The sequence below is a fragment of the Pithys albifrons genome, chromosome 9, assembly GCF_047495875.1.
Source record: "Pithys albifrons albifrons isolate INPA30051 chromosome 9, PitAlb_v1, whole genome shotgun sequence".
NCBI classification, from domain to species: domain Eukaryota; kingdom Metazoa; phylum Chordata; class Aves; order Passeriformes; family Thamnophilidae; genus Pithys; species Pithys albifrons.
The window spans coordinates 19,505,417-19,521,175 of NC_092466.1; the positions used below are offsets into that span (position 1 = coordinate 19,505,417).

The window sequence follows — 15,759 nt, forward strand, 5'->3', positions numbered from 1 at the left end:
CTGCTTGATTTTAAATTAAGATACCAAATATAAAGGCTCAGAAACCAGAAGATGGGTAATAATGAATAATTCTCATGGTTTGGAAGCCAGTCTCCTGATTTTGGTAGCCTGACCTGAAATTTACAAATGCCTGGAGTGGCAACGATTCAGAAGCCAGATTGTGTTCAGGCTGGTTGACCAACAAAAGGTCACAGTACCTTTAAAAACATGTCATTTAAAAACCAGTTGAGATAAAAATGCCTTCTGGAAGCTATCAGTGGACTTCCCACTACATTGTAATCTTCTGAACCAAGTAGGTTTTCATCACACATCCTGCCTTCTGCATCACATCTCCCTATCACATCTATCTACCTGCTATGTACTAGGGAACTAAGCAGCTCTTCCCCTGCCGTTGCCTGCCCTGTTAAACTAGAGGAGGAAAAAAAAAACCCAAAACAAACAAACAAAAAAAACCCTGAAAAGTAGGGCAAACTCTGTAGCCTTTATGCAGGGAAAGTCCCATCAACTTCTGTGGAAGACTTGGCTCAGTATGAAGTACAGGAGCCAGGCCAAAGTTTGCGTTCTGGTTTTCAGGATGTTAGTATCACATGTTTGTAGTCTAACACCACAGAGCTCTGAAAAAGTGGCCAGTGAAATGCCTCTATCTCAGTGGACTTCTGGCATTTAATTCCTTCAACCTCTACTCTTTGTGTTTTGAAAAAAATCTGTTCTTCACTAGAACATGTTTACTTGAATGCCATGTTAGGAACACAGCCAGCGCTGCTCAAATATACTCACAGCATAAGCATAAATTAAACCCCATTCTTGCTAGGGGACAGATAAGCATGAAGGGTCTCAGTGTTCTTGGATGAATCGTACTTAGCTTATCAGTGGGTGCCTTGATTTAATGAAGCTATAGTATGTTAATGTTAACTCTGCAAAAAAAGTCTGTAAAGTTACAGGCAGCCATGCTAACTAGCTACAAGCATTTAAAAGCCTGGGCATGAGCTCCTACTTGGCTATTCTGGCCATAATTAATGATGACAAGTATGTTGGAAAAATAATTATTTTGCTTGCTTTTAAAGACAATTACTTGCTTGAGGCAACTGAGGGGATGGGATTTATGTGGCTGTAATAAGCATATGTAGATGGCATCTTCCCAGGAGAATATTATAGCCACAGGATCTTTTTAATTGACCTGAGATTCCTTTGTTCTTCAGATACAATTTATGTATGTGGTCACAGACTAAAATGACACTACTTGTTCTAGGGCAAGTTGAGTTCTAAACTGCTGAAAGGGAGAAGAGACTGCTTTTATCAGCCCAATCAGTAACAGATAGAAATCTCTCCTGGTCACTTTGTAGGGAGGAGAAATCTTTTTAAATTGGTACCCTGAGTGCATGCTCTTTTCATCTGATAAAACAGAAGTTGGGGATGTGGAACCACTCTGAGGTGAGTTTTACTGCAGTCATCTGGTATCCCTCCTGTGTCCAGGCTTGCATAGCATAGCAGCTTTTGCCCAGCACGTGGCCATGCCATCCTCTGACACCCACCTGCCTGCTCCTTTACCATGCTGGACTGCAGAGCCTTGATCCCTTTCCAGCCCAGATGTGGTCGTGGAGTCAGGGAGGGAGCACCTGCTTTTTCATTGCCTGCTATTCTAGACCATCATGTTACTGCATGATGGAAGGCACCTCCACTCCTCCTCCCCCGCCAGTCACCGACATCCCTGGCATTCAAGGGCTATGAGAGACAAGTAGTCTTCTCACATAGTCTGTGATCAGATGCTTTAACAGTAAGGTAGAGTCTGTTTCTGAATTTCATGCTAACTGTACTCAGGTGGGAAATAACAGCAGAAAAATCCCCCAAGGCTATAATTCAGCGGAAAATCCCAACATGTGTCCACAACTAATGACCTTTAAGAGAAAACAGCTATTTAATTTTTTTTGTTGTTGTCAGTCACTCCATTGATCATCTAAGATAGTGGGCCACAGAAGAGAGAAGAGGAAGCAAAAAACTATGTGCTGCTCACTATGTATCAGAAAAATCTCCCTCTTATTCCCTTTTTTAATCTTGTGGTGATTGTGCAGAAGTCATAATCCCTTTCCCCAGTTCCCATCTGTAAGTTGGGAAAGATGGTGCTGTCTTTCTTAGTAAAGTGTTTTGAAACCTGACACTGAAATTTACTGCAGAAAGTGCAGTATGAAGAGTCATGGGTGCTTTTCTCCACACTCTAGTCAGACTGCTGCTAATAGTCAAGATTGTGCTCTGTGCACACCGCAGTCAATCTCTATGAACTGGGATCTGAAGCTGGGGAAGGAGAATGAATAAAAGGAGAAACCTGTTAACTGTATATTACTGTGGTTTTGGTGTGATGAAACAGAACAGAAAAATATTTAGATTTTTTGCAGTCCCAGTTGTATTAGACCTTTCTAAAAGCATTATTAAAGGAAGCAGACAAAGGTGGATGAATGATAACATTTAAGGGTTTGGATCCAACTCAGTCTCTTGGTGTCTTGCAGATTTTTGTCAGCATAGAAATTTTAACCTGATTTCAGTCTGTTAAAAAAGCTATGCCTGAACAACAGAAGACTTGTAGAGGATAAAGAATAAACAGTTCTCCAGTCATGATGATACAAAGTCTTTGGGTTCCTCAAAGTAGGCTGCGGCAGTAGGAGGTGAGGAATAGAAGAGAAAGAGCGTGGGTTTCATTGCCCTGGATACAAATGGGAGATACAAATGTTTGTTTATATAAAGTTCAAAGTTCTCCCTGGAAATTGCAAGTCTAACAGGAAGGCAACCTCTGTTTTTAGCTCCAAGGGTATAATGAGATGTAAATGAGGCAGAAAATAGGGTTACTGGAGTTAAAAGCAGTAGGGTTTTGTACAAAGTCATTAAAGGGTCAGATTCTTAGGCATCTGGGACAGATTACTGCATTAGTCTATATTTGACCCTCTGTTAAACTGGCAGAGAAGGGGAGTTCCCTTGTGGTTGTGCTGTGGTTTTATTGGGTATTTCTTTTTGTCTGTCTTTTCCTTTTGTCTGTCTTTTCCTTTTGTCTGTCTTTTCCTTTTGTCTGTCTTTTCCTTTTGTCTGTCTTTTCCTTTTGTCTGTCTTTTCCTTTTGTCTGTCTTTTCCTTTTGTCTGTCTTTTCCTTTTGTCTGTCTTTTCCTTTTGTCTGTCTTTTCCTTTTGTCTGTCTTTTCCTTTTGTCTGTCTTTTCCTTTTGTCTGTCTTTTCCTTTTGTCTGTCTTTTCCTTTTGTCTGTCTTTTCCTTTTGTCTGTCTTTTCCTTTTGTCTGTCTTTTCCTTTTGTCTGTCTTTTCCTTTTGTCTGTCTTTTCCTTTTGTCTGTCTTTTCCTTTTGTCTTTTTCTTTCTTTTTAATTTACTGAGTGCAGAAAGGCAGACTTACTTCATCAGAAACTCCAGCCTGGTGTGTCACTCAGTGTGAGGCATATCTGATGGCAAAGAGGAAGCTGGTGTTTTGAGGTCTGTTTGGACATGGCATCCTTTCCCATGTGCCACACAATGATAGCAGGAGGAAGTGTCCTGAGATTCAGGGATGAACTCTGAGTTTATCCTGGCTGCCAAATTTCTCCTTCAAAATAACAAGATTCTAGTGTAAATCTTCATTTAACATCTTCTGGAAGGAATTAGGAGTGGTGGAAAGGCACCATCTAGCCAAACATTTCCAGATATCTATAAATTGTTAAATCAAGGAAAAGGTCTGAGTTTCTTTGACATAAGATGCTGTTCAGGCACTGTTTCCAGATTAAATATGTTGTAGTTTGGTTTTACTAGACCAATTCCTTTCATACTCGCATGCTCTGGTGCCCCCTGGTCTTTGGGGGAGAGATGTGTGCCAGTCAGGTCATGGATGTACATGCACATTAATGTGTGCAAGCCTTCCAGCTTCTGAAGCACATGGTATTGGGCCATCTCCAGGGGAAAGCAGTAGCAAGCTTGGCCCTCCTATTCCAAGGTCATGTGAATTCCGCAATCCAACCCACAGCCTGCAGTCGTTCACAGGTGGTATTTGCCTGTGTCACTAATGTACAGGAAGCCTCTTCTCATCTCTTTCCTTACTACTGTTCCTTTCTGCTCTATACACACTTAAGTACCAAATAGGTTTTTATATAATCAAGTTAACCTATATTAGCTTGAAGTGTGTTTCAGAGGAATTGTTTGTGTCTGAAAGCTTGTTAGCTGATTTCCAAACTATTTAATGAAAGAGCAGACAGTTGGTGTGTTCTTTGTTTTGAAATTTTTTATGGTAGTACAGATACAAGAGCAGTGGCATCCTATTGAGTATCACAGGATTTATGAATATGAAACTGTGGTGAAGTTTTTCACATTGCACATGGAATGGATTTTCCTCAACCATGAAATGTAGCTTTCCTTAAAAAAGCATAGTATTTATTTCTGTGTTGATAACAAATGTTTAAAGAAAAGGCATCGCTATTGGCTTTCTAGGTTGTGGAGTGCATGCCTGGTTTTTACAGTCTTCATTATAGCACTTTTACTTTGAAGAATAGTACTACTTTCATTTGTATCAGTTGCTTTGCTAGTGTAGAAAGCTGGTTTCAAATGTAGTCAGTAGATGGTTACAGATTATAAATTAATAGATGGTTATGAATTGTAAAGTAAATATAAACTGATTAAAAGTTTTCCACTTACTTACAAGTAACTGTTTACTTGTATCTTAGTGCAGTGATGACTTGACAGTATCCCAAAGACTGGAATCAGTAAAAGCCAAGAGCTGAAGCACCTGTGGAAGTATAGATCTTTTGCTCTTATGCATTTTCCATAAATCCATGAACTTTTAAAAGAGTGAGTCCTATCTTCTATTCATTACACATTGAAAGACTTGAGGCATAGAAACTCTAATGTGCCCAAGGCTGTGTAGTCAAACTTCTGGCATTGTCCTCTATATTCCAAGAAATTATGTTGCCTGCCCAAGCAATATGATGTGGTTGAGTGAATTAGAGCTAGGTGATTAGGAGGAGGCAAACGTAGGTAAATGTCATTGTCATTAAATGTACTGTCCCAAGTCAGTACCAAACTACCTTAAATTCTTCAGAGAGGCAGCAGAAGCAACAGGAATAAGACTGAATTTCAAGATCAGGTCAGCTTGGCTGAATAAAAGCAAAAAATATTTAGGAAACCTAAAAGTAGCATGATGGAGTAAGGGGAAATAAATAGCTGCAATCATCTAGGGCAAAGCAGCCCTGATTCTTTTATTATCTACTTCCTAAGAGTGTCAAAGATTTCTTTAAAACCATAAGCATTGTTACTCTGGCCCAATTTGAAAAAGAGGGAAACTGAGGCATAGAGTAGTGGGATGACTGTAAATCAAAACCTCCCTCCTGAAGCAAGGCTCCTTTTTTTGCCAGAAGTGCCTAAAAGTAAATGAGAGATAGCCCAGTGACAGTGATACATTTTCCCCTCTACAGAAGAACTGGTTAATAATATCAGGTTTGGTGGGGTTTTGTGCTGTTATTTTGTTTTGTGTTGTTTTGGTTTTTTATGTTATCCAAACCTGTTGGGTTTTTTCCTTCCTTCTCAACGTATTGCTGGTTGCCGTAACAGCTGAGTAATGCAGAAGTTCTGCCTGAAAAAATGCTTCCTCCTTATATGATACTGTACATATTGTCATGGAAATTGTCCTCATTTCCCCCGAGCACACTTTAAATAACTGGAACAGCAGTGCTAATGAGCAGAAAGATATCTGCAATCCCCACCGTGCAACTTGACATACTTTATCCTACTCTGAATTCCCTTTGCTCATCTCTGAGCATTTTAAAGATCTGGTATAATAATTTCCTTTCTCTTTTTGGTCCGTTCATTTTGCTTTTAGCACTTGGTAATAAAAGGTCAGTTTTGGCTGAAACCTTAGTATTGCAGCCATGCCATTTTTTACTGCTAAATATCTTAAGAAAAGCAAGTGTCTCCGAAAGGGTAAGTCATGATGTTTTTGTGTGTTTAGTGTTTGTTTTACTTTAAATCACAACAAAGGATTTATTTAGAATTAACAAGCAGTGGAAATGGAACTATTCATACTGCCGCTTGTTTAGCACTGGTGATTTTATTATGTGTGTGCATTTTTGGTTCAAGATGCAGTGTATGTTATTATCTTGCATTTTACATTCAGAAAAGCCGAGTAAATGAGAGGATGTTTAACCCGTTAAACCTGGAGCATGTGTTTTGCTCAGAGATGGAATCCCCAATGTAGAACAAAACAGCAACAGAGAATATGCATGTTTGTTTTTACATAAGTGTAGGCAGGCAGCTGAGTATTGCTCTAGTATTTTTTTTTCCAAGAGGAACATATTTTAAAATCTAGACTGAACTAATAACTTAAAATAAGTAATGCTAAGTGAAGGAGAAGCATATTTCCTTTTAGCAGCTTTTGTAGGACTAACTGAGTGCATGAATCCACATAGATTTTCAGCTTGCTGTTGTGAGGTTCATGTTGTGAATTGCCATGTGGGCTTTTCCAGGAAATGTAATTGTTTTTTTCTCCAACTACATAGAAAACTCATCCTGAAAGCAGTCTGCCTCTAGCATTTTGAAAATTGACAATGTAGTAAACTCTTAATAGAAAAACACATTGGTTGTAAATTTTTTTTCTTCCTTTGCCTGTGTCTATTGTGGTGTTTGTTGTCTAACCAGCTGCTCAGATGTGGGGTTTGCATAAAGGCAAATAGCAGTGATTTCTTATAGCTGGAACATGCATTAGTTCCAGAGGATCTGAGGAATCTGATTTTCTTTCCCTGCTAATTGTATATATATTACCTGGAATTTATATGTATGTGTGTGCATGTGTTTATTAAATATGTGCATTTTCCTAATTCCTGGTTTGACTATAATTTGTTTCTAAGGCATACGTACAAGTGGGAATTGTATAAGTTTTCGTTACAGGTGTAAGGTAGAGGAAAATGTTTTGAAGAAATGCAAATTTGCTTTCTTTAACCTACCTTTGTGTTTACTGCTGGGTTCCTAGTGTAAAAGGGGAATGAACAACAAGAACTAGCAGTTGAGATGTGAGAATTGAGTCAAACTGACCTGTAGCTGCTGGTTCCAGCAATTTGGTGTTTCATTGAGTGAAATGTGTGCACTTGTACACAAATTTACACAATTCAGAAATTCTTAGGGATAGAATCATGTCAGCAAAGCTTTTATTAGAAAGAAGGATAAAATAATTGAATTATTAACATGATTATTCTAAGTTCTTTTTTAGAGTTCTGTTGAATGTGTGCACATACAAATGCTGCTTTACAAGGGGGCATAGGACAGTTTTTGCTTCCTCTTTTTTGCTCATCTGCCTGGGGCACTCAGCAGTCAGGTGCTTCTTTCCCATATGCCATGTGCCACAATGGGAATGTCTCTCCAGAGAGGGGCTAAGGAAAGCTGCCTGCCTTACCTGTGTCTGCAGAAGGCGTTGTAGGAAAGGGCTAATGGTGACCGGGAATGGTGAGGCTGGGCCTTTAAGAGATGACTGAGGAAGGTTCAGGGAACAGCAACCAGTTGTATTGTTAGTGAGTCATTGCCAGTGTGAGAATTGTCAGCTAACTGAACTGAGGGTGTTGCCTCTCTAAGTCTGTTTCTGCTCAAAACTATCTGATGTGTGAAATCCATCTAGCTGTCCTGTGCTGACCTTTTTCCTTTTGCTTCCAGGACAGTCTAGGAAGGGAAGGGCCAAAGCATGAAGGGAGAACCTGTATCTGAGTGGGAGGTGCTGAGGCAGCTGAGCTGTCTAGTATCAGTCTGTTGCTGATCTTGCTTTGAAGAAGCTGGGCTCCTGATGGCTTTTGAGCTACTTTCCATCTGGTTACTTAAGTCAATCCCCTTTAGCTCTTTTTCAGAAAACACTTCATTTGCAGAGAGCTTTACTGTCATCTGAGTAAGGACATCCTTCCCAGTAAGGGAATGTGGTCATTCAAAGGCATTAAATGATTAGAATGCCTGAGGCATTGCATCAAAAGTGTGACTCCATGAAAACTATAGTAGCCATGGGCTCCAAAGGATCTGACTGGTGTTCTCTGTGACTCTGAACAGGGAAGGAGCAGTGAGGTTTGTGCATGATCTATGATTTCTTTCTCACAGGATCAGGTGACCTGGGAACAAGAGCTGGGCTGTGGACAAGTTCATGGCCAGAAATATTGATTGCATGGGAAACGAAAATTTCCAGGGAAACACTCCTGGTTCAACTTTGAGAGAGAAAAGACCAGCCAAGATGGGAACTGCAACCTGATTCTCTAAAGTCTTATAGCCAGAAATCCCTGGCAGTTCATGCTTTTGTGTCTTAGCTCTTTTGTACCAGATTGTAGCTGAAGTGTGTTTCTCTCTAAGTGAGTTTTATTTTCATGATGCGCCATTTTATCTCCTCAATAATATTTCAGGCAAGGCCCCAGTGTGTTTTGGATTAATTATCTGTTTTTGTTGGGGTTGAAAGAGTTTCCAGACATGCCTGAAATGAAAAAGTGAAGCCGAAGCACAGCATTCTCTTGCTGTGCATCCCTTGCTTTGCAGACAGTTGTGCCTATGGAGATTTCCTGCAGGTCTTGTTTGGTGATATATCCTTAGCCCGCTCATACCTTCTGGTAAATGTACAGCAGTGACAGATTCTGGAAAGATACAAGTAAGTTATTTTTCCTCTTACCATTTCTAATTACCATCAGTCTCCTATCAGTTACAACTCCATACGCACCTTAAAATAAGGCATTGAAACAACAAAATTATTTATTAACCTCTGCAGCCTGTTGTCAAAACCTACTTATTTTCCCATATGACTTTCTCCAATAAATTTTCTTGTTTTCTTTGACCCTTTCCTGAGCATTGGCTCAATACTGCTCAAAACTGGGCTATAAAATGTCATATTGTCATAATTGTCTCTGATCTGGCAAGTCACCATTCATTTGTCACATACCTCTTCATTTCTAGAGGGTGAAAAAGAAAGTTTCAGCTTCAGCAAAGACTTTTCCACTTTAATTCAAAAGAAATTATTAATGAATATTTTATTGCCAAGCAGTCCTTATATTTCTGCAGCTGTAGATTTACAGGACTTCAAAGCTGGATGATTAAGGTGCAGTTTTAGTTTGTAGCCAGGCAAACCAAGCAATCTCAACTTCAAAGGAGGGGAGTGTTGTGGTCTCACTCTTTGTGTTCAGCAAATGGAGCTGCTGGGGAAAATGCCATGTGCAGCAGACAAGTGATGTGGCTGCCACTCCTTGGTGGGAGACTGTTGCTGCTGCCTACAAAGAGCAGCCCACACCCAGCAGCCTCAGGGTATTTGATGTCTGATGATTAGGTCATATTTGCATGATGTTGACCTATGAGACTTTCAGTGGGTTTTTTAAGTATACTTAGAGCTTCTGTCTTTGTGGACCTCTGGGGCTGGTCATGCTAAAGGCAAGACTTGGGCCTGAGCTCTATTGCCTCTACTGCTTTATTCTATCTCCAACTGATTGTTTTTCTCCTCTGATGCACTCACAGTGTGGATGGTTTTATATACATTAGGTAAGTTGAGAGAGAGGGTATCTTGGTTAAAGGAAGCATTCAATCCTTACTACACTGTAGTTCAAGGGGAGGAAGATCCAGGACAGTAGATGAGGATGCTCTTCATCTGTGGCAGTCATGTTGAGAAGGAGCCATTGTGATTTCGGTGTTATATTAATACTTTCTCAGTCAAACATATGTCTCCAGTTCAGTATAGCAGGGCTACTGGGGAGGAAAGAGGAGCTAGGTAGCTCCGTCATTGGGTGGGCCTGGAAATTCTGGTGGGATGTGATTTTACTTTCAGTGCTGAAACCCAGGCAATATGGCATAACTTTTTATGTTTTATTAAACTCCTTATCCCCTTATCTGGTGGATGCTCCAGTTCAGAAAGCGGGACAAAAGCCTAGTGATGAGGCAGAAAAGGGGCTGAATAGCTGTTACCTCTTGAACTGGTGAGTGTGTTGTTTACTAGGACTGTTTCCTTGACTAGAAATCAGTCTAAAAAATCCCTACAAATAACTTCACTGAGCATGCACCAAGGTCCAAACATGCGATGGGGTATCTGGGATCAAAGCAAGGCGCCTGGGTAGAAGTGTACAGACAGTCTGGATCCTGGCTGTACACTAGACCATTTCAAGTGGTCAGAGACTATGGGGAAACAGTGTGCTGGACTCTGGGGTCCTGGAGATATGAAAGGAGCTGGCAGAGCACCACAGAGACATGTCTGTTGTTCAGTAAATGACTGGCAAAGCCATGTGGCTCTGGTGCAAATCTCCCCTCATCAGTATTAAAATCTGAGTGAAACTATGGCTGTATCCAATCAGTATGTAGGCTTTTGTGGGATCTGGGCCACTCTCTCCTCAGGGCTCTGGGATTCAGCAGCCAGAGGCAAATGCTGCCAAGAACCGTAGTGCTCGAGAGGCAGAGTTGGCCCAACATACTGCTGTGCCTCTCAATGACCCATGTGCACACTGCTGAGAGAGTGGTGACTTCAGCTCACCAGTTAAAGCTCTCCAAACAGAGGAGGTGCCAGGCAACCTCTGGAGCTGCTGAGGAAAGGAGCAGCTTTTAGAAACATATTATGCTCCTAATTTCTGCTGTGATTTCCCATTTTGAGAGCACTTCTTTGAGAGTGGCCTGCTTTCTATCCAGTGCCAGAGGAACAATCTTTGTGCTGTTCACTTTGTTTTCTCTCATTCTTTGCTTTCTAGGCCTGGCACTGTCTTTGTAGTTGCATACAACTAACTTTCTAAACAGTATTTCTTGCTTTATGAGAATTGATGTTTGAATTAATCCAGGGTGCCTGAGTGTGGCAGTTGTTTTTCGTTCCTGACTCTGTTTGTTGTGAGCCAGTATCATATTGGAAATCATTTAGTGTCTCTGTATCTCCATTCTCCACTGGTATGTAAGAATTTCTCATTTTGGAATTCAATGGCTTTTTTTTTCTTTTCTTTTTTTTCTTTTTTTTCCCTTTTTTTTTAAACAGAGAAGACTTTCTCCCACTATTGCACAGTATAACCTTGGAAAGTAATTTCAGCTGCTCTGCCTGTATTCCCAAAACACTACAGTTTAATTCTGTGTGAAAAGCATATTCCTACAATGAGGCATATTTTTTTAATTTCTTTTAATTGATTTGGTACTAGCTAAAGCATACACTGAAATCACTTCCACTTTCATATACTTGTCGTAAGAGTACTTTGCAGTTACTGTTGTGTGACTATTCCTTATCTGAAAAAGGCAGGGCAGTCCAAGTGTTTTAGATGTTTTTAACTGGACAGAGAAGTAACAGAACTGGACTGGATGAAGCTGATCTTAGGAAAAGGTGTATGATACAAGGAATTCTTTTTACAGTCAGCCTCTTGAGCTGACAGTAAATTATGAGAATCAGCCTTACTCATGCTTAGACTCTACCATGGACAGGACCAGACTATCTGCAAACAAGAGCATTTAAGACTTATAGGTGTTTAACTGTGCATTTACATAAATGCTTACTTGTGATCATCTTACACGTGTAATGCTTTCATAATTGTGTACCTAGATCACCTAACTTAAATTAAACGAGGCAAAAGAATTAAAACTTCTCTCTGGAAGGCTGGAGGAGCTGTGTCTATTTGACAAGTGCTTGCAGATTTGCTTCAGAGACCATAGATTGAATTCTCTCTTAACTGGCAGAAACCAGACTTTGAAGGCAATAGTTTACTGCTGTCTGGGGTTTATGCTTTCACACTATGGAGGATTTAAATAAAAACATGATAAAATGTAACCTTCTGTGTCTTTAATGCTAGATCAGTGAAACTGGCTACAGTCATGAGCCATATAAACTTAAAGCCCTGTTATTTCCCCCATCATTTTAGATTTGTATCTCCTTTTAGGGACTTTCAAACTCACCTGATTGCTGTCAATCCAAAAATGGGGAAGGGAAGAGAAGGGGGCACTTGCCATACTCCCCTCTGTTACCTGACTGGGGCTCTGACAAATCATGAAGCCATCAGTAATTTTTTTTTCCCAGCCTTGCAGTCCATTAACCCAAATGGTTCTTCTATTTCTAAACCATGTCCTCCCACCCCCTGCATACCACAGCTTCACTATAGATACATAATTCATTATCTGGAAAGCTGCTGGTTTAATGTAATATTAAACAGGCAGTATCTCAGCAGGTGTCCCCAAGGTAAGGAAGGCAACATGCTGCTGGCAGCAACTGCTGCCTTCAGGCTTATCAAGATTTCTTTGTTTTGAAACAGAAGCTGGAAGGCTTTTTAATATACCCTGTCATTGGTTGAGTAGATCCTGGTTTCTGGCTGTTATTTTGCCTTTGACTACAAAGACAAAAATCCCTATAATACTTGCTGCTTGCAATGGCTGCATACAGTTCTGCATTCCCAAGGAAGAAGCAGGCTGATGAGAGAGAGAAGGCTCACAAGGCAGATACATGTGCCCTGTTTCCTGCTTGCATTTTTCTTAGTAGATCAACTGGTTGAGTATATCTTTGCAGCAAGCCCACTTATGTCAGTGTTGTTAGAATGGGCTTTCTGCTTTTGTAAGCATAAAAAACCCTAAATATATTGCCTATAGAGTGCATTCCAAACAGTGAGGGTGATATTCTGCTGGTCTCACCCAAGTGCTAGTTCTCAGTGGCCTAAATCTGGATATTTGGATTTAATGTATGTAGTTAATAACACTCTGGCAAAAGCAGCTCTACTGGTAATGCTGGCATTTCTGTTTAAGTAGTATATCACAAAATACATTGAGCAAGGTTTTTTTGTTTCTTGGAATAAAAACTTCATCTTCTGTATTTGGACATCATAAAACGTGTTGATGGCTACATTTCCCCAGAATGTGTGAGGATTCAAAGGGTCATGTGTAAATTTCATGGGTAAACCTCTTCTGCTCCTTCACCTGTTACTTGATTCTAAGCTTAGGGAAAGTGGAGATTTTTCATAAGGTAACATTTCTTGCTCTGGAGGTAACTGGAGTGTTATTGCGCAATGGCTGAGCAGTGTGACTATCTGTGCTGCAAACAGGCACTCACACCAGGAGAAACACTATCACGCTTGGTTGTTGTACATACCCGTATTAGTCTTCAGGACTTTTGGGGCATGTTCCTGTGAATGTTAATGTCTCCTGAGCATTTATCTCCTTTCTGTGCTTCGTGGAAATTCTTTCAGCTTCCCTTGTTACTAAAGAGACCCTGTCTTGTTAGGACTGTTAGCTTTGGTCAGCAGCCTTTGCTTGAAGCCTGATAGACCTGTAAACTCTCAAGTAACATAAGATGGGTTGAAGGACATCCTAGTAATGTAGCCCTCAGTAGCTGACAGTGTGCTTTACTAAGGGACTGTGCATGCTCTTATAGTGGAGAAGAGGCTGCTGATCCAGGTTTTCAAATACAGGGATTTCCTTTCTGACAGCTAAGCATTCTGGAGGAAGACTATCAGGACAGAACATGTAGGCCACAGTGAATTGCAGATCTAGGAAGACCAGCATAAGTGCAAGGATTTCTGCAGGAAGGATGTCACTTTACTGGAATTTTTCCCAGTCCACGAGTACTGAGATGTATAGACAGGACTGGGCGGTACCAGCTCAGAATCTGCTGTTTGGAGAAGCTGGACAGCAACAGCTCAGTGGCTGATTGGTTTGGTGTTGGTGAACTTTCTGCTCCAAGTGGAAACTTGCACCATAATGCTTGAGGCAGTTTTGCTGCATTTCATGAAAACTGTGAGTAGTCCCAAACCATAAACAGTCTTCTTCAAGCAGTCATCCTGAAACATGGTCTCTAATGTTATGCCCCTGAGCTTCACTCTCTGCCTCTAAAATGAAAAAGTGACTGTTAGCTTGTCAGATGAGACATTAGCTATGTGCAGGCCTTTGGCCTCTGATGGAGGAGACATACAAGCATCAAGATGGAAGGGTACATTTGTATGCAATAGTGGCAGAGAATGCTGCAAGACATGACTTCCATTGGGAAATCCAGAGGCTCAGAGAAAAGTGTTCTGTGCAACCGTCCCTTAAATTTCAGTGGGAACAAGTCCACCAGCTGAAGACACCTCTTAGGATGAGTTTTTTACCTCTTAAGCCTGATGTAAACCAGCATGTTTCTGAAAAGTGAGTTTTATCAGCTGATGATTAACTACTTCAAAGGAACTTTTATGGATGTTTTGATAATGCTGTTAACTGGGAGGAGTTTTTTCATTGCCAATGAGCATACAGAATTAGAATTGACTTTTCTAAGTGTTGTCCTGCTCAGAGTTCACTGACAGTTGACCTCAAGCACAAATGGAGGCTCCCACTTTTTGCATTAGCACAGCCTTGAGTTCTTTAGCCATCCACACTTGTGTTGTGAGTGGCTGCAGCGCTGAGCCCAAGTGACAAGTGTGTACTTCCCCTTTTTTTTTCCAAAGAGCACGTTTATGACTGTGAAGAATGCTGTGTGTAACATGTCAGGTTTAGAAGATTCATTGGCTACTCAGTTCATAGCCAGATATAGGAGGGGACTGCTCTAAAACTCTTAGTCCGTGTAGATTATAACAAAACTACACACTTGAATCAGAATATCCCCGAGCTCTTAAATTTGGATGTAGATCAGTAGTACTTATATTTACATTGTCTCATCATTAGTATTGGCAAAGGTTTTTTTCAAATTTGCCAACATTTTGCCAAATGCCTACAGTATATATGCCTTCGCATTTCAATTCTTTTTCTGCATTAATGTGACAAATAGCTTTGGTTTTTTGTAAAAACAAAGTCTGCAACTGTTGAGTCTGTAATGATAGTCCATTAATTTGCTTCTGCCAAAACTGCTTGTAAAGCTTCAGTTACTTTACCAAAGAAGATAATAATGTTTGTAATTGGTTGGCTTTAATTTCTACAGTACTCTGTATTTAGTCTACAGAGACTCAGAGTCTTTACAGACTCAGCTAAAAGCTCTGGCATCTGCAACCTAAGCTGTACCAACTGATGACTTCCTTTCCATTCTCCTTAGTTCAAGGTCCAGAGCATTAGCTAAGATGGGAAACACGCAGCCCTTAAAGATACAATGAAGATGTCTTTGGTTTCATAGTGGATTAGGTGCAGGAAAAATAAAAATAGGCTTTTGATGGGCGAGTAGGAGTAGGTGGTTGTAGAGAGACCTGTTTAAAAAGCTTGTGAACCACTTTGTTCCTGTCATTGAGCAGACCTGGCAAATGTGAACACAACAGTTTCAAAAGAATGCAGAATTTGGCTATTATCTCTCTAATATGGAATTATTAAAGAAAAAAGATCAGGCTTCAGCGTTCTAATGTTATAGTAAGTTCTTGTCAGGATTTAAAATTTTCTTCAACTTTTGTCTTCAGTGTTAAAGATTTGAAGAAATTAATGAGAATTAGAAAATTGCTTGTGGTTACATGGTAATGTATAAAAATTATCCAGTCATTTTCACTCAGATTTTTCAAAGCATGAAGTATTATCATCTTTGGTCAGGAAGGAATTTCCTCCCTTACAGTAACACGTTAACATAACCACAATTGGAATACGTAATTTGACACATTCTTCAGAAGCGTTGAGCACTTGCTGCTTTGAGGAACCACATGGAACTATGTGGCCTGTTATGCATACATGTGCTACTTTTTTCACAGTATTTTATACATATATTTGTAACATTTTTTGTACCCTCAAATTCACAGTTGCCTTAATGTAGATGTCTCCTGCAATGTGCCCTGTAGAGACAGACACACAGCTTCTGACAGCTAGCTGGCCTAAATTGCTTTCTTGCGAGTGTGTGGATTCTGCTGGCCTGAGATAAATTAAT

The 15,759-nt window shown here is 40.3% G+C and overlaps 1 protein-coding gene across 4 annotated transcripts in view; it reads left to right on the forward strand.

Moving 5' to 3' along the window:
- ARHGAP22 (Rho GTPase activating protein 22) overlaps nucleotides 1–15,759 on the forward strand; it is a 126,684-nt gene that overhangs the window by 67,762 nt on the left and 43,163 nt on the right. Inside the window, exon 1 of one of the 4 annotated variants that reach the window (XM_071563201.1) lies at nucleotides 5,757–5,936. The exons of the other annotated variants lie outside the window; for them this stretch is intronic. Within the exon in view, the coding sequence (XP_071419302.1) occupies nucleotides 5,885–5,936 (52 nt within the window). The 5' untranslated portion in view covers nucleotides 5,757–5,884. Of the gene's footprint in view, nucleotides 1–5,756; nucleotides 5,937–15,759 lie in introns of those variants that run through there. 4 annotated transcript variants of the gene reach the window in all.